Source organism: Pantherophis guttatus, chromosome 7 (assembly GCF_059756535.1).
Source record: "Pantherophis guttatus breed Tessera chromosome 7, ASM5975653v1, whole genome shotgun sequence".
Lineage (NCBI taxonomy): Eukaryota > Metazoa > Chordata > Lepidosauria > Squamata > Colubridae > Pantherophis > Pantherophis guttatus.
The window spans coordinates 37,800,216-37,819,824 of NC_142069.1; the positions used below are offsets into that span (position 1 = coordinate 37,800,216).

The following is a 19,609-nucleotide window of genomic DNA, read 5'->3' on the forward strand; positions in this document are numbered from 1 at the left end:
ACCTATTGCTTCAGGGCCATTAATCCATATGAATTATTAATCCTTAAGGGACAGTTTATTCACTTCCAGTTACTTTCTGTCCAGTTCCTCTCCCCCTCCCCTGTCCTAACTAGAAAAGCAGAGATAAGTATTGGGGGAGGGCCAAACAGGAATTTTAGAGTTGAAAATTGCCCACATATATCATGTGCATTGCTAATACAGTAACCACTTTCTTCCCTAATTGGAATGTTCCTGAGCCATTCTATGGCTATGCCATTCAGTAGCCCACAACTAGCCAGGCTAGATGATTGGTACTCTTACCTTATCAAAGTATCTTGCGATATATTGGTAAATTTTATTCAAGGCCTCGGCCTCATTAAACTCATTTTCATGTTTCTAGAAAAAAAAAGAAGTTTGAGGAACTGTTTATATTTAAAGATACCATTATTATCCATAGCACAAAAAATGGTGAATAATAATTAGAGTTGCAAGAAAAAGTATGTGAACCCCTTGGGATTATGTGGAGTTTTGCATGAATTGGTCATAAAATGTGCTCTGAACTTCATCTAAGTCACAACAACAGAAAAACACAGTCTGCTTAAAATAATACTACACAAACATTAGATGTTGCCATGGTTTAATTGACCATAACATGTAAACATTCACAGCGCAGGGAGGAAAAAGTATGTGAGCCCCTAGCCTAATGACTTCTCCAAGAGCTAATTGGAGCCAGAAGTGAGCCAACCTTGATTCCAATCAGTGTGATGATATTGGATGTGTTGCTGACAACTGTCCTGCCCTTTAAAAACACATACCTGTTTTGGGTTTACTGGTTTCAAGAAGCACTGTCTGATGTGAACCATGCCTCGCAGAAAAGAGCTCTCAGAAGACCTACGATCAAGAATTGTTGACTTGCATGAAGCTGGAAAGCGTTACAAAAGTATCTCCAAAAGCCTTGATGTTCATGTGTCCACGGTAAGACAGACTGTCTACAAATGGAGAAAGTTTAGCACTGTTGCTACTCTCCCTAGGTGTGGTCGTCCTGTAAAAATGACTGCAAGAGCACAGCGCAGAATGCTTCATGAGGTAAAGAAGAATCCTAGAGTGTCAGCTAAAGACCTACAGAAATCTCTGGCACATGCTAACATTTTTGTTGACACATCTACAATAAGGAAAACATTAAACAAGAATGGAGTACATGGGAGGACACCACGGAGGAAGCCATTGCTGTCCAAAAAAAAATACTGCAGCACGTTTGAAGTTTGCAAAAGAGCACCTGGATGTTCCACAGCAGTACTGGCAAAATATACTGTGGACAGATAAAACCAAAATTGAGTTGGTTGGGAAGAACACACAACACTATGTGTGGAGAAAAAAGGCACAGCACACCAACATCAAAACCTCATCCCCACTGTAAAACATGGCGGAGGGAGCATCATGGTTTGGGACTGCTTTGCTGCCTCAGGGCCTGGACGGATTGTTGTCATTGATGGGAAAATGAATTCCAGAGTTTATCAAGACATTTTGCAGGAAAACATATGACCATCTGTCCGCCAACTGAAGCTCCGCAGAGGATGGGTGATGCAATAGGACAATGACCCAAAGCATAAAAGTAATTCAACAAAAAAATGGCTTCAACAGCACAGAATACGCCTTCTGGAGTGGCTCAGTCAGAGTCCTGACCTCAACCCGATTGAAATGCTGTGGCATGACCTTAAGAGAGCGATTCACACCAGACATCCCAAGAATATTGCTACACTGAAACAGTTTTGTGAAGAGGAGTGGTCCAAAATTACTCGAGATCGTTGTGCAGGTCTGATCTGCAACTACAGGAAACGTTTGGTTGAGGTTATTGCTGCCAAAGGAGGGTCAACCAGTTATTAAGTCCAAAGGTTCACATACTTTTTCCTCCCTGCACTGTGAATGTTTACATGTTATGTTCAATTAAACCATGGCAACATCTAATGTTTGTGTAGTATTATTTTAAGCAGACTGTGTTTTTCTATTGTTGTGACTTAGATGAAGTTCAGAGCACATTTTATGACCAATTCATGCAAAACTCCACGTAATCCCAAGGGGTTCACATACTTTTTCTTGCAACTGTACAAATAAACATAGAAAGACAAAGGAAAATATTACTGGAACCTTTGATATGTGTCTGAATAAATTCATTAATGGGAATTGTCCTTTAAATACGGTAAGATACAACTCCATTTACAATATATGTTTAAGTTCCAGCTGCAGCAGAAATAATAGATACCTGTGATTCCAGAATTAAAAATTCTTCCAGCTCTGCTCTGGGCAGTGGAGGCAAATCCCTTATTGCTTTATAGAAAGCTTTAACTTCCTCTTTATAAAGTGGTATATCCTTAGCATACAGAAGTTTATTTGTTGGTGCTTCCTTTGAGGAGGAAGAAGAAAAGACAGGTCATAAAAGTTAGCAAGATGCCTCATTTGTCAGTGAACCCATTGTATTGTCAAAATTAGGGAACAATCAGTTTTGGTCATCAGTCATATCAGGCAATCTTGGTGAACATAATAGACTATTTGCAGATTTACAACCATTCTCTGAAATCCCTGAGTACAACGTTTTAGGAAAAGTGTCTTATGGGACATCAGGGCCACCAGTGTCATTGGAATAGTCTTCTAGCCAGCAGGCAAATACATGTCTGGTTCTTGCCAGGTGCACCAAAACTTTCCTAGGAACAGCAACAGAAGAATTGGGAAGCTCAGAAAACTAGCATGGAGTCCTTTTCAGGATACAAAGGAAAGATAGGGCAGTTGGTCAGCCCTAGAAGAGAAAGGGGCTTTTGCATCTGATCCCAACTTCTGATTGTGTGATTCCCCCACCCCATTTGTGCTCTGGGCACCCTCCTGCCTATGAGTCCTTTCTTATAAAAGCGAACTTTGCTTGTGCTAAATGTGGCCCTTTCTCAAACTTATCACCACAAGATTTGATAACAATTCATGCAAAATGATCAGAGTTTTCTGGTAATTAGGAAAAATTAATAATTTGTTCACACAAACTGAGCTGAACTGGCTAGATAGCATCCCGTGTGATCCTAGTCTAGCAGACATCATATCAGGAAGCTAGGTAAGAGCTTGGGAAGCTAATACATTTCTCTATGCAGGTTATGAAGCTATTCTAAAATAAACTATGGACATAGAAGGTATGAAACTATGCTCCCAAAAGAATGTGGACGTGGCTCAGGAAATAATTTTTCAGTGAGTCAAATTTAAAGATGAAATGACCATTTTCAATAGGAATAGTACAGTGCTTGGAAGACTGTAATCCTGTTAACTCACTTATCTGAAAGTTAGTTCTGGACAACTTAACAGGACTTACTTTTTAATCCTGGGTTCTCTCTGAGCTTGGTTGTTTGCAAAATCCACACTAATTAGTACTCATGATGCTACCTAGTTGGGTAATGAAATGTCTGCAAGCAAACAACCAAACTCAGAGAGCACCAAGAATTCCTCTGTAAACCCAAGAATGACAAAGATCAATTCAGCCAGAGTTCAGTTGTTTATTTGCTAACACACAATAGACAGAATCTTGCTAGACTGAATCCTTACTACTATTATACTAACAAGATGCTAGGGAGTGACTATCCTAACTCTCTTCCTCTGTCTCCTATCCAGTTTCAGACTGGGCTGCCTCTTGCCTCCCCACCTCCCATTCTGAATATGCTCCCTCCTTCCTGGGAAACTTAAAAAAGAAATTCTTGGTATGCACAAAAAATAAGATGCTACCTTTCCCAAATGTTGCTCTGACAGAGAAAATGCATCCATAAATGCTTGTGCAATGACTGACAGGCAGCCATCTATATGTGGAGTCTTTTTAATATCAAAGACAAATTGAGGATTCTTCAGAATATTCACCCAGAATCGAAGAGGCAGACTAGACAAAAAAAAGTATTTTAAAAAGTTATATTGAAATAAATATAAATCCTTCAGCTAAATCCTTCATCCTGCAAAATCTAGCAAATATTTATTGTAAAAAAACACTAACCAAAAGTAACATATAAATCATTTTACTGTCAATTGATGAACACATTTTCAATATGCCCTGCAGTGCTAATAATTTCTGAAATTGTTATGTGTGTATGCATGCATGCATATATGTATGTATTCAGTTCACACAATTTCTTTGCGATTCTGGATGGCTTACAATTTTTTTAAAAAAAGAATAATATTAGAGATACAAATAAAAAGGGACCATGGCTGACTGAAGAACAATACATCCAGCTATTCAGCATACACAATTTGCTTTGGGGAACAACCATGTTTTTAAAAGTTTCATAGATTTTTAAAAGTTTCCAAGGGTGAATGCTCCCTGAATGACTGGGAAGATGTTCCAAAGCCCAGGCACTGCAACAGAATAGCATGCTTCCTCAGGCCCACAAGATGGCACTGTTTAATCTTTGGGGCTCAAAGCACAGCCACCTTGCTTGCTCACACTGGATGGGCAGAAACAATTGGAGATAAGCAACCTCTCAGAAAGCCAGGCCTAAGCCAGGCCAAGTATTTTTTTCCACTTCTGCATTCTTGAAACTGGCTTCTGGATGGTTTTTAAAAGAGGTCCAATCCAGAGCATGTTATAATAATCTAATTGTGAAATGACTGGTTAGTAAGTGACTATCTGAAGGGCCTCATAGTTCAGGAAACTGGTGCATTAAAGACTCTTCAAGCAGGAACTGAGAGTCCAGGAGGAACCCCAGATTTCACACCATCTCAAATGGGGAAGTACATCCCACTGCAAGTTAGTATATTGGGGGAGGGGCTTGAGTAAACATAGCGACTTGGTCTTCTCAAGACTGAGACTAAGTCAGTTTACTCCATCGTATCCATATAGCCTGCAGGCATTAGGCTAGGACTTTAATGGTGTTACTTTGCTAATTCAGTCAATATATAACTGGAGTGATAATACCTGACCTCAAACTGACAGTTGACCTTACCCAGCAGTTTTATGTATATTTTAAACTTGACAATTTCATGTATTATAGAATGGAAGAGAGTCTGTAGTACCTAAGAAGTCCTCCCCAATTAACATCAGTTGATACTAGCTGCACAGAAAATCTATCTGAGCTAATAGGCTTGTTCACTTCCTAAAGAGTCACAGAATCAAATTCACTCTAAATAATCCCCCAGAACCACAAACAACTTTATCTGCCAAAAAGCAAGAATATTCTATATGCTGCCAAATTACAGTGGGCACATAAATTACCTGTTGGTTTTCCATATATGGACCACATCAGGATCTGTAATTTTTTTATTTTCAGCCTGAGCATCCAGAAAATCAAAAAAATATTTAATAGCAACTGGGGCTTTATTGTTGGGCAAATTCCAAATGCTTCTAAAGAGCTTTTCAACAGTTGAGTGGATAGCAACCTATGACAAAACAAAACAAAAAATTCATTACTGTGTGTGTGTGTGCGCGGGCGTATGTTCATCTAGGAAAATTGACCCAATATATGTGATTTTCCTCAATCACCATTCCCACAAACACTTTATCCTCAATCATTTGATCAAGTGTCATGAAAGCAGCCTTTCTTAGAGCTCCTCTATGTGTAATTGAGACTCCAATGAGTCTCAACTTATGTAAGTGAAAGAGGAAGCCTTCTTATATATATGGATGCACACAACCATGATTTAGTGCATAATTATACTTAATTATGTATTTAATAAGGTCAGTATTCAATTATATGTAAAGCATTTCCAAAATGCTGTTGCTTTACATATGAAATAGAAAGTTTTGTCATATATTCCTTTCCCCAGTGCTTTTTAGCTTTCACATGCAAACAAGTCATTTTGTAAGTTAACAGAATATACACTAAATAATTATAGCACTATAGCATTCTTTTACAATAAGAAATAAAACTTTGGAGTCACCTTAGTAGAGAGAAGTTTAGTGAGATACATTTCTTTGACTTTAAATTTTTGTTTTCCTTTATGTTTTGCATTCTGTGTTTCTTTGGCTGCTTCTGCATCTGGTAATATCTGTAAGAAAGGTTTACACAGATGTTCATGGAAATGCTGCGATTAAGGAGCTAAACAAATGACTAATTACTAGGTATTAAGCTGACTTACCAGATGGCAATAGTCCTCAGAATATTCTCCATCTGGTCAACATGGTGAAGAGGGGGGAAAAAGGGTAAACTGAATGTACACATAAAGATCAAGCTATGACCTAGAAAGTAGGCTGATGCTCAGGAAAAATTCACTGAAACATGCATAGTTAGCTAAATTTATTCTTATTCAGATTACTGCCAATGTAGATGGTAAGATCTTTAATCGTGGTAGTCCTTCCTATTAACTGGTACCATTAATATTTAAGTGGAAATAGATGCTTGCTTACAAATATCAGAAAATAGTAATCCCAACATCTCGTCCTCGACTGATGTTATGTAATGCCAGGTCGGTAATTAACAAAGGCCCCCTCATTTGTGATCTTATTGTGGAGTGGGGTGTAGACCTGGCTGGGATTACGGAGACCTGGTTGGGCCAGGAGGGGGGGTTCCCCTAGTTGAAATCTGCCCTCCAGGCTTCCGTGCATTTCATCAGCCGAGGGCCCAGGGGAGGGGGGGAGTAGCGGCAATTATTAGAGAAAGTCTTTGTCCGAGGGAGGCCACTGTTCCTCAGATAGCCGGATGTGAGTCCCTTTTTGTGAAGTGGGGTCGTGGGATGCAGATGGGTTTGCTGACTATGTATCTGGCTCCCTGCCACATGGTGGCGACCCTGCCCGAGCTGCTCGACGTGATTGCTGGGGTGGGGGTTCATATCCCCAGACTTATTGTTATGCGGGATTTCAATCTGCCATCCGTCGGTGAGACATCAGAGGTGGCTCGGGAGTTTATGGCTTCCATGACGGCCATGGACCTGACCCAGTTAGTGCAAGGCCCCACTCACACAGGAGGACACACTCTGGACTTGATTTTTATCTCTGGTCAGTGGCTGAATGATCTTGGTAGAGGGGACCTAGACATTAAACCCTTGTCATGGACAGATCATTCGCTCCTTCGCTTAAACTTTCAAGCCGCTTCCCCCCGCCGCAGGGAGATGGAACTGACTAGATGGTTCCGTCCCAGGCGCCTGATGGATCCCGAAAGGTTCCAGATGGAGCTTGGGCCGTTTCCTGAGACTCTGGCACACGACTCAACTGAAGACCTGGTGGCCGCTTGGGATAGTGCGGCCGCAGGGGCTTTGGACCGCGTCGTGCCTTTGCGGCCTCTGACCCAATGCCGATCTCAATTGGCTCCTTGGTTCTCCGAGAAGCTGAGAGAGATGAAGCGTCGGAAACGACGCCTAGAGAGTGTTTGGAGGACTAGTCAATCCGAATCTGACCAGACACAGGTGAGGTCTTATATCAAGACCTACCTAGTGGCGATCAAAGCAGCAAAATCTAACTATTTTTCCGCTCTTATCGCATCTGCAGAGAACCGCCCAGCTGCTCTGTTTAGGGTGACCCACTCCCTCCTTTGGGTGGAAGTGCGGGAAGATCCCTTGCAGGCTCGAAGATTTTGTGCAATTCCTGCATGATAAAGTCCTCAGATTCGGGAAGGCTTGGACTCCGACTGGGTGAGTCCGGGGAGGGAGACGGGGGTGAGTCTTGAGAATATTATCTGGGAAGAGTTTGACCCTGTGGCTCCCGAGGACATGGACAGGATTCTGGGTGGGCTTAGTGCTGCCACATGTTTATTGGACCCGTGTCCCTCCTGGTTGGAACTGGCCTCCCGGGAGGTTACACGAGGCTGGCTCCAGGGGATTTTAAATGCTTCTTTGAGTGAGGGTGCCTTTCCCGCTGCCTTGAAAGAGGCGATGGTAAGGCCCCTCCTCAAGAAGCCATCCCTGGACCTGGCTGTATTAGCAAATTACCGTCCGGTCTCCAACCTTCGTTTTGTGGCGAAGGTTGTCGGGAGTGTGGTGGCATGACAGCTACCCCGGTACCTGGAGGAAGCTGTCTATCTGGATCTGGATCAGTCGGGCTTCAGGCGGGGGTACAGCACAGAAACGGCATTGGTCGCGTTGGTGGATGATCTCTGGAGGGCTCGGGACAGGGGTTGCTCCTCTGTCCTGGTCTTGTTAGATCTCTCAGCGGCTTTTGATACCACCGACCATGGTATCATGCTGCATCAGCTGGAGGGCTTGGGGGTGGGAGGCACCGTGCTGCGGTGGTTCTTCTCCTATCTCTTCGACCGGTCGCAGTCTGGGTTGGCAGGGGGGCAGAGGTCGACCTTGAGGCGCCTCGTTTGCGGGGTGCCGCAAGGGTCGGTCCTCTTGCCGCTCCTGTTCAAAATTGCTTTGGGGTGGAGTTCCATCAGTACACTGATAACGCTCAGCTGTACATCTCCACCCCAAACCACCCAAATTATGCCCTTGATGTGATGTCCCGCTGTCTGGAGGGTGTGCGGGTCTGGATGGGGAGAAATAGGCTCAAGCTCAACCCTTCCAAGACTGAGTGGCTGTGGCTTCTGGAGTCCCGGTATAGTCAGCTGGTGCCATCGCTGACTATTGGGGGTGAATCTTTGCTCCCCACAGAGAGGGCTCGCAATCTGGGTGTCCTCCTGGACTCACGGCTGTCTTTAGAAGAGCATATGACGGCCGTAGCCAGGGGGGCTTTTTATCAGGTTGGCCTGATCCGCCAGTTGCGTCCCTTTCTGGACCAGGAAGCCTTGCGCACAGTCACTCATGCCCTCGTCACCTCCCGTCTGGACTATTGTAATGCTCTCTACATGTGGCTCCCCTTGAAGAGCACTCGGAGGTTCCAACTGGTCGAGAATGCAGCCGCGCGGGTGGTTATGGGCGCACCTCATTACGCCCATGTAACACCTCTCCTCCGCAAGCTGCACTGGCTCCCAGTGGTCTTCCGGGTGCAATTCAAGGTGTTGGTCACCACCTTTAAAGCGCTCCATGGCATAGGACCAGGATATTTATGGGACCGCCTTCTGCCACCAATATCCTCCCACCGACCAGTCCGCTCCCACAGAGAGGGACTCCTCAGGATACCGTCGGCCAAGTTATGTCGGCTGGCAATACCCAGGAGGAGGGCCTTCTCTGTCGGAGCTCCTGCCCTTTGGAATGAATTGTCCCCGGATATTCGTAACATCTCTGACCTCCGGGTCTTTCACTTTGCCCTCAAGACCCTACTGTTCCGACAGGCAGGGCTGTCTAACTGAATGATTTTAAATTGGGTTTTAATATTGGGTTTTTAAAATTTGGCCAAAACTATTTAATGATTTTAATTAATTTTAACTATGATATTGTATATTTATGTTTTTAATCTTGGCTGTACACCGCCCCGAGTCCTTCGGGAGAAGGGCGGTATATAAATAAAATTATTATTATTGTTATTATTATTAACATCTGGAGGGAGTAAATTGAGTAACAATTGGTTTTCAATTAGTTTTTCAAAATCGGGTTTGCCAGGACTTCTATGAGTTGATTTTTGCAAGGCATGAAGTATACAATTTGTATTTCATTTTGTTTGATTCGGAGAGAATTGAAATCCTGGACTGGGCAAATGAGCTTCTTAAAATCATACAGCTGCCCAAAATTGAGAACAGAATATTTAATTTTTCTTCAGTTAAATAATTTTAGTTCTTATCATATTACTGTATATCTAAATTGGTTCTATATTCTCAGTTCATATGAACTTCTGAATTATAATTCAATTATAATTTAAAGAATTACCACAAACTTAAAATTTCAAAAATACAATATATTATATAAATATGTTACTTATTTTACCAGCTGATATATCTTGATATATCTTCTTAAATACTTTCATTGTTGCTCCATCTGAAATCTGAAATCATACAATAAAGCATCTTTCTTACTTTTCTTGAAATCTGTATCAAATTGTCATACTTTACATATGCTCTATATGTTAACAAAATGAAAATGCATGTTATAATTTAACATCTGCCTAATACTCCTCTAACAAAGGCAAATTTTCAACACATTTGGATGTTTATTCTTACCCCATAATGACCTATGGTGTTCAGCTTAGTAACTCCATTTTCTAAAATTACGGAGGAACCATCTACATCCAGAAGTTCTTTTGCTTGGGAACCTGATTCAAGAGCTGACAACACAAATAAAATAGTTAATCTGCGCTTAGTTTTAAAAAGCCTTTTCCTGTTAAGTTAAAGCAATATATTATGTGAAGCAAATGTTATTCTTTTTGTATAGTATTGTTTATTTTGTACGGTTCACATAAAAGATGTTGCTTGCAATTGTATCACATTTCTTCTTCGCTTTCTTTATCACAGTAGAATTTTGTGAAAAACTTCAAAGTGACTATGCAAGTATGCTATTGTCACTGCTGAAGGGGATATTATCAGTATATATTCTAGGTCAACAAAAATTTCTACACTATTTGTAGCATTGTTCTAACACACTACTTGTGTCCAATGCTACATACTTGCTCACTGATGCAATTTAGAATTTTTATGATAAGATCAATTTTATTTGATTTTTATCACTTTCCATTTCTATGTAACAAGCTGGATGGCTAGTAACTTATAAAAAACACAGAACAAAATAAAGTTCAGAACCAACAATGTATTAAATCCTAACATGATAACTGAGAAACGCCCAACATATCACGGACTCCAACTAACCTCCCAGCCCATGGAATCAAATCCAAGCCTTAAAACATTCTGACAAATCAGCTGGGTCATGGTCAGTCTAATCTCTATGGCTGCAATAGAAAAGGATCACTTTCTGAGTCCTGCAAGATGACATTCTGTAACTGATGGGACTGATAACATGCCCGATGGAAGCAACTGGGGAGAGGCAGATCTACAAATAAAGCTCCAGACTGTGGAGGGTTTTGTTTGTTTGTTCAATTTATATAGCCTCCCCGCCCCAAGACATGCTTCTTATAACTGACAATCAGCACCTTGAATTGTATCTGAAAGCACTCAGAAAGCAGTGCAGCTAAGCTATAACAGGGGTGCATTTCTATTATACTTTTTCAGCAAAAAGCCACAAATGTATTTACAAAAAAAATGCAAGACATATTCAAGTAATAAATTATACTAAATAACTTCAATAGGTTAATCTTATAGTTCATACATTAAATAGCGAAATAATAATTTTTTGTTTTTAAAAATGCAAACAATACTATTTAAAGTAAATAATAAAAACAATTATACAGTTGTGGAGAAACAAAAACAAAAAGCTATTTTTGAATTTATAACTAGTATAGCACTATTAGTATCTTACTCAGGCCCATTTCTCTTAGCTGGAGACCATAGAGGGATCCGTTCTTGTTCAGAAAGGCCTGTAGGATCTTCTCTTTGACCTGTCCAATGGTGTCACAATCCAATATTTTAACTTGGATATTCTGAGTAGCGCCACTGGACTCATTTTCTTGGATATTTTCAAAGACAACATTTAATACCTGGAAAAGTGTGAATATTCATTCAAAGTGACTTAAAAGTTGAAACTGGATAGAAAATACACATAATAAGGATTATTAGGAATACTTAACAGGAAGAATGGCATTCACTGATTTCTAAATTATTATCATACTTCACATTCGTTTCTCTTGGATAAACCTCCAAATGCACATTCTTCTTTCCTCAGATACATACACAATGAACAACCTTCACACACAATCTTTCCCTGTTTCCTTTCTTTATTACTTCTATGTCCTATCACTGCTTGTCCAATGTTTTCATTCTGACAAGGGTTTCCCTCTTTCCATAATTCATTCTCTGCAATTCTTTTTCCTATACGGTCCAGTCTAGATTTTGTCAGATAAACTCCATAAAATTCACCATCTCCAAGCTTTCAGAGTAGTAGTTATGGCTAGTACTTATATCCTGTAGTATTTATTTAGGGTAGTACTTATTACAGTAAACTCCAGTAATTCAAGATAACAAATGACAGTTTGCTGAGATTTACTTTATTATGTTCACAAATCTACAGCTAAAGAAAAAACAATCACCAGGGCTTTTTACAGACACATAGGAAGTAATCCATGGGCTTTTTAGAATTCTGATCATGCTGCCCATCTTCAGACAAAACTACAACTTGGCCTTAGGCTGTACAAATACAAACCTGCTCTTCCCTTTTCTCATTTTCCTTTCCTTTGTGCTTATTTTTCTAAATAAGTGGTTTAGAAAAGCAATTTCACAGGAAACCCATAGTATTTGATAATGAATATTCCCAGGGCTAAAGAATGAGGTTAGTTCCACACTATCCTGTCAAACCTCTCCGTAGCTGACCTTTTCCACATGAAGAAAATGAGCACCAGGTGGTACAACTGAGATGGAACAAACTATCAGAATAGTTTTTGCATTCTCCCACAGCTCTGAACTATTTAGATCACCTTGAGCATATTGGAAGGGAATTGTTTACAACACCACAAAAACCATGGATACATAAATAGCTCTCTTTCTTTAATTTCCAATATTATGCTTTCCTCTTACCATTCACAGAGATAAATGTCATATCACTTTTTTCAGTGATATTGTTCAGTAGTAACTTTGAACAATTACCAAATGAACTGTTGTATGTCAAGGCCTACCTGTGTAGTCGAGTGTATGAATAACATGCAACCCTGCATCCTTGATAAGAAGGATGGTATTATGTACATATTTTGAAAATTGCTTCCTGTTGAAATGACTGATTTGTGGGTGGTGCAAACCACTAAGCATAGTTTCAGAAACAGAATGATAAAATAATTCCACTGAGCTTTATGCTACCTCTGACCTATACTGTTGATTGTGCTGAGATACTTATTACCACAAAGACAGGATTGAAAAGATGAAATAAATACTTGGAGAAAATTTTATAGAATGGAACTGTTTTCAATTTTCTGGGGCTAATTCATCTTCAACAAAAAATATAAAAATAATATAATAATTCTTTGCCCATTTCCATAACTAGATGAATAGATACTAAGGTATATTAAACACCTGTCAATTAAATTAAGTTAAAGGGTTAACCTTTCTTGGCACTGAATCTTGATTTTTAAAATACATCATGCAAAGCCTTTATTGGAATATATGCTTCTTTCATATAAACTGTCCTGGTTCCAGTCATAAAGTCATTAGGTAACATACCACTGTGCTGAATTCAGGCGCTTGCCACAGTAACCAGTCTTCATTTAGTGTGTATAGGGCCTTGCAAGATATTGCATCCACAGGACCCTTGATAATCCTTTGATTTAAAGTTGTTACAAGTAAAAAGAATGGTTCCCCAACTGTTTCCTATGAAAGAAAATGAAACACACTTATTTTCTTTTGTTACATGTCTTTGCAATTGTTTAATGAATGTGCTGTGAAAAAGAAGGAAAGGGAAAGTATTAAGTATGCCCCAGTTGTAGTTCAAAGCCGTTTTGAAAAATATGCATTTTCAATTCACACAAAACTTTGAAACCAAACTATTTCTTTGAATCTATATTTGGCATATGAATGCTGAAAAGCTGTAACTAATATGATACTTGTATGTAATAAATTAAATTAACATGCAGCTGATCAGATTTTTTCCCCCTCATGTCAAAGTGGCTTCTGCAGGAAATATTCAGGAATGTTTAAAGTAATAGATTACTTATGCCTCGTGTATCAATCTGAATTTATTTAATTCATTAAGAACACCAAGTTTATGAAATTTAATTTAATTAAAATAAGAGGCTGTCTGCAGAGCTTGTGCCAGCAGTCCACAGTGTCAGAATAAAGCAAAATAAAGTCAAAATAAAGTGGGTGATCAAGGCTGCTAGGAGACCGTGGAAAATGTGAGCAGGAAAATCTGCATGCAAATAAACCAGTCTCTTGCTCACTGATGCTATATAGCGAAAACATATAATATATAATACTTGCCCGAAGGAAACCAGAAAGGCAAACTGACATCCAGTTTGTAAGCAGCTTTTCTACTACTGATTCTGTGCGCCTTAGCATCAGCTTAGGTTGCATATTGCTAGACTGCTCCATCAAATCTTTTGTCAAAACTTCTAGAATATTAGTTAAATAGACTAGATTGGTCTGTAGTGCAATTGTCAAAAAAGATGCAAACAAGCATCTGTTTAAAAAGAGAAAAAAAAACCAGGTTAACAATAATTCTGCATGTTAGGAATCTGAATTATTACCTTATAATAACACCACTAGCTTGATCCAAACTCACCCACATCTTGTCATGTGCCATACAAAAACATGAGATGATTTCTGGAACTACTAAATATAAAGGGTCTAGAACACAGAATAAATAGAATTGGAAGGGACCTTGGAAGTCCAACCCCCTGCTCGAGCAAACAAATAGTTGTCCGATCTCAGACAAATAGTTGTCCGATCTCTTCTTATGAACCTCCAGTGTTGGAGCATTCACAACGTCTAGAGTCAAGAAGCTTCTTGGATAGGATTGATAATCAAAGGTAACCTAGTACATCTAAGAGCAGAGCATTTATTGGCAAGGTCACCAATTAAGGCTAGAAATATAAACAAAATCTGTACTGTTTACAGAGTTAAGAATCTGAATATTATGAATGTAAACTCTGTTAGCCATTATACAGGTGAAGAAAAGGATAGGAAGCATAAAACTAATGCTTATCAATAAACACCTGTGTATTGTTCAGACAATAAAACTGGTTATTTTTCAATCACCTAATGGCTCAAATTATATAAATTATGCAACAGAAAATTAACCTGCAGAACTTTTTCACATCTGAATTGGAATAAAAAATGGCTTTATTATGAATAATATAAATGCCTTATTTCCAACATCAACATCAGTTGGGAAGTATTCACACAATCTCCCAAATGCAAAGGCTAGATGAAAGTGAAATTATTAATTGATAAGACTTATATGGTTTATCATAACACAGGGTGACATATTCTATTCAAGATGAGAAGACTTTTCCAAAAGTGAAGAAATCAACAAGTAGGAAGGCACTTTCAAAAAATATTTTGACTATTTTAACCCAAAAAATCACAATTTGTCCCCAGTTTTATACAAACTGGGGACAATTTGTCCCCAGTTTTATACAACTTGCAGAATTTAAATTTTATAGCATACCTATCTTTTATATCAAACGTTTTCTGTTTTTCAAGAATGTGAATCAGCGTAACAAGAAATTTTTTGTTACAAATTAATGCATATAGACCCTGGTCTTTGCTCTGAAAGAAATGAAAGATATAAATGACATTATTGTTCACCTATTTTTAATGTCGTATATATTTAATTCTTAAAACTGCAAAAATCATACTCTGATATTTAGAAATCCTGCTATAGATATTGATGTTACAAGAAATACAAAGGAGATGGATAAAGGAACACGTTATTCCTCTGAGTAAAACTTCTCAGAGTTCTTGCAATATCTGTCCCAGCTTGGATATGCAATATTTGTAGATTTTGTACAAAAATCTATATCTTAGAAATATTTTTTAAAAGCATAACAAACTTAAAAGAATGAAAAATATAGGTACTTATACTTACTAGAGGTTCATTAGAGTCTTCAATAAATATAGACGAAATACCTATAGCCTAAACAAAAAAATTGTGAATACAACATTAAACATTTTCTAAACATTTGCAGCATAAATATAAAGATGATGCTGATTTTGATGAGGTGTAATGACGTATTCTGAATGTTCCCTCTCTAAACTACTAAACTACAAATGAAAGTAATCTGAAAATTCTTAGAAACCATGGGTTTTGTAAATTAGCTGCATACTGAAAACTACATGTTCAGTAATCATTTCTTAAGAAAAGAAAAACAAAACTAATGCTGATTCAAAGCTGAAATATTTGTCATTTGAAACCCTTTTACTCACCCTACATCATCACAGAGGATGGAAACTGATTGTGGGGGGGGGCACCAGGTTATACTGACTCTTTCTATAACAGGAAAGGTCTCACTATTCAAAAAAATGAAGAAATAAACAAGAACTTTGCAACTTTAAGACTGGCCGGGGAATTCTGGGATTTGAAGTCCACAAGACTTAAAGTTTCGAGACCTCTGATCTAAAACACTGCCATATTTGTCCTTTTTTAAAATACCAAAGATTTGCATATGTTGAGAAGGAACCCTGAATTTCACTTCTATTTTTATTATCCCTATTCCATCACCTTGAAGGAAGATGATACTTTGCAAATGGATTGATGAATTAGAAAAACTTTTTCAATTGCAAACTGAATGATCACTGGCATTTTAAAATTGTAAGATTCAAAGCAGATCCTTATCAACTATCTGATTTGTGAAATGTTGGTTCTTTCTCCAGATGTTATTTTTGTGTTGTGTGGTCTATTTTATTTTTGAAAAAAATGAGACTATGCATTATCTAGAGTTTTAATGGAGTTGGGCAGGTTACATTTAATAAATTAAAATTTCAATTACTTTATTCAATTACATTATTTCAATTACTTGTTTGTTGTAGACAATCATTTACCTCTGGGAAAAATGTCCTAAGAACAAAATGTTTATAATCAAGAAATGGAATTGTTCCAAAGCTATCAACTATATCCAATTCTTCAACTTGTAGTTCAATAAATCCTATAAAACAAAAAAGTCTGCTGTAGTGTTTATTTTTATAATGTTACATTCTAATAACAATTTTCACTGTAATTCTGGAAAGAAATGATAAGGAAAGAAATGGTTATCAGTATGTGTGTTTGTGCATACATTTGTGTACATGTATTTATTTCTGTGGAATATACAAAACTATCTTTTTAATATGCAGATTTTTAAAATCCATTTTTGTATACAACACAGAAATGAACAAGGGATATCAAATGATTATTTATTGTAAGATCAGCAATAATACTCTGTGGAAAAGTTTAATCCAAACTCCAATAAAGACAACTATGCATTATGTGTCAGAACAGGCTCTTTCAATCACATGAAGATTTAAGATAAACGCATAAAAATAGTTTTTCTCTTAATATACAAAAACTTAGTATGAGATATTTAAGGAATGACTTTTGCTTTATTAAATTGGAGAAATCATGTGTTTTAGCTGTAGCTAAAGTTAACATTATTGCAAATGCATAAACCATTTGTCTAGTCTTAAGAAATTTCTTTGCACGTTATTTCTGATGTTGGCAACATCTACATACATTTATCTATTACTGACCTCTTTCTATGAGAGTAGACCTTGTAGGTCTATTTATATTTGTTTATTTGTATATACAGTTCTTGTTTCCTACGAACAAGGGGAGATTGGCTAAAACGAGCACTGAAGCTTTGCAATAGTAAAGGTAGTTTATAAGACAATTTTACAAAGGGTTTTATAAAGAATATTAAAGGAATTTTGCGGAAAAAGATGTTTCCTCCACAATTCTGTCATGTAGTGTGGTAATGTAGGTACAAAACTAAATTTCTGTATTTGATACAATGATAAAATAATTGCATAAAAACAATGCAACAATTCTGGGGACTTTTATACCCAAGTGTCAATTCATTCACATGCATTCTGCTGATATAAATTTACCTTCCCGTATTTCTTTACGAAGTTCACATTCCAATAGTTCCAGATGTTCACTTAATTTTTGATTTAATTGTTTGGACTTTCGCTGGGTGACAAAAAATGCAACTAAAAAAAAATAACATTAAGCTAACAAGGTGTTATCATGCCATCTGTCCTAATACATACATGCTTATAATTTGTTTTAAAAGGACAAAAATATCTGAAAACTGGTGCAGCTCAGAGTGGCCAAGTTTAAACTGACATTCAATATATTTAAATCAATATATTAAAAGTATCTGCAGGCTACAAAAAAAACTAAAAATAATACTAGAACTGTAATTAGTAGTAGAAGGCTTAAGCAAGCTCCACAATTTTGGGAGTATGGTTCTCTTTCCTCAAAAGCCTTCCTTTCTGTTATCTCACACTGTGGCAAATCTTGACAAGATTTGGAGGCCTCTGCCTAGGAAGGAAAATTCATAAAGTTCATTATGTTGATGGAACTGAAAAATTTAGGTAATTCAGTCTGAGACCTTGGAAAGGTTTTGCATATAGCAAGGGAGAGAAAAGAATAGAATGGATCATTAGTCAGATGCAGTATAAGCAGAACTTCTTGAGCTGTGAGATGATTATGGGTAAAGTGCTCTCTGATGACTCTAAGTGGGTTTAGCTGATGGTTTGGGTGACTGGCAGAGCTTTGAGCTGTATCAAATGACTTGGTTTATTTTCATTTATTTTATTTTCATTGACTATCCTATGCAGCCACTGTTTTGTAACAAATTAATGGATAGAGATAAGTATGCAGTTACTTACCCGCAATTACTATCGGGATTAACAAAAGAATGTAGAAGAATGAATAGTTTTTGTTTTCATTAGGAACTTCATACACAGAATTCCCTACCTTGACCTATGGATAAATAAGACATTGATTTAGATAATGTATATTATTTATATATTATATAATTATAGAAGATTGCAGTCAGTATATCCAGAATCTGCTATAGGGATAAAAGGAATTGGCATACTCTATATTTCCAAAATAGTTGATAGTAATTGTATTAATTTATTATATGACTCTTATTAGTTTTATTGTTTTTATATGAGGCTTTATATTCTGTAAGCCGCCTTGAGTCACCATGTGTGAATAGGCGGCAATATAAATCCAATCAATCAATCAATCAATCAATCAATCAATCAATGTTTTAAATTTATTTGATTATACTGTGATGATCTGGGGCAAGGCACAGAGGCAACACAGTCAGCTCCTTTATTGCACCAACTTTCACCCAAATGCTCCTACATTATGGCAAGCCCCAGAGCAAAGTGATCACACACACACACAACACAAACACACACCTCCAGCAGCCTCTGGCTGCAAGTAGTCCAGCAAAATGGTGTGAGCACAACGGCTGCAAAGTAAGAAATGCAGCGGGGCAAGGGAATAAGTCAATGAGTCCAGGAAGCAAAGGAACATGGCAATGGTTTCAGGAAGCAAAGAAACAAGGCAATTAATCCAGGAAGCAAGAAATAAAGCAAGTCCTGGAAACTCCAAACATCGGCAATGGCACACAAAACTCCATGAATTCAGTGTTTGTTCCCAACAAACACACCTCCCCACAGTGTCTCCTTAAGATTCAATCCCCAGGTGTGCCTTGTGAAGAGGGGCGGGGCGCTCTCTTTCTGAGTCATCAGGTTGGCCTACATTGTTCTCACTTCCTCTCCACTCTCTGTGCTCGGGGATCAAGAGGGGGTGGTTCTTGCTCACCGCCTGAACTCCTTTGCTCCTCATTTCCACTGCCTAACCTCTGTTGGTCGTCCTGGCCCCGTTCCTCCCTGCTAGCAAGCTGTCCCACTCTTAAGGGGCCCTGGCCTGCCTCCTCCCAACATTCCCCTGAAGCCAATGAAGCCGCCCCCTCGGTTTCCCTTGGCTCCAGCTCTGGCTTGTTTTCCTCCTCAGATTCAGCATATTCAGGCTCTGGGGCATGACAGATATCTTGTTTTGTACTTAGACAGCACTCAAGAAAAATATTATTGAAAGATAAAATGCACTTTCCAATTAAACAACGAGAGATCTTTCCTTGTTACAGAATAGTATGCAACGTAAGCAGAGGTCCAATTTCTTCTCTCTCAAAATGAAGAGCAGGTATCACATATGCTAAGCATAACAAATGCAGGTTACTTTTAAAATTTAGTGTGTAGATTTTCTGTTTATTTTACAAATT

At 38.2% G+C, this 19,609-nt stretch overlaps 1 protein-coding gene across 1 annotated transcript in view; it reads right to left on the reverse strand.

Moving 5' to 3' along the window:
• PLXNC1 (plexin C1) overlaps positions 1 to 19,609 on the reverse strand; it is a 79,000-nt gene that overhangs the window by 4,717 nt on the left and 54,674 nt on the right. The window contains exons 15-30 of the mRNA XM_060694829.2: positions 18,201 to 18,294; positions 17,415 to 17,516; positions 16,374 to 16,477; positions 15,421 to 15,468; positions 15,001 to 15,101; positions 13,812 to 14,010; positions 13,056 to 13,202; positions 11,209 to 11,386; positions 9,960 to 10,063; positions 9,727 to 9,784; positions 6,070 to 6,101; positions 5,872 to 5,979; positions 5,207 to 5,370; positions 3,733 to 3,880; positions 2,240 to 2,380; positions 301 to 375 (exon numbers count right to left, since the gene is read on the reverse strand). Of these exons, the coding sequence (XP_060550812.2) occupies positions 301 to 375; positions 2,240 to 2,380; positions 3,733 to 3,880; positions 5,207 to 5,370; positions 5,872 to 5,979; positions 6,070 to 6,101; positions 9,727 to 9,784; positions 9,960 to 10,063; positions 11,209 to 11,386; positions 13,056 to 13,202; positions 13,812 to 14,010; positions 15,001 to 15,101; positions 15,421 to 15,468; positions 16,374 to 16,477; positions 17,415 to 17,516; positions 18,201 to 18,294 (1,803 nt within the window). The remainder of the gene's footprint in view (positions 1 to 300; positions 376 to 2,239; positions 2,381 to 3,732; positions 3,881 to 5,206; positions 5,371 to 5,871; positions 5,980 to 6,069; positions 6,102 to 9,726; positions 9,785 to 9,959; positions 10,064 to 11,208; positions 11,387 to 13,055; positions 13,203 to 13,811; positions 14,011 to 15,000; positions 15,102 to 15,420; positions 15,469 to 16,373; positions 16,478 to 17,414; positions 17,517 to 18,200; positions 18,295 to 19,609) is intronic.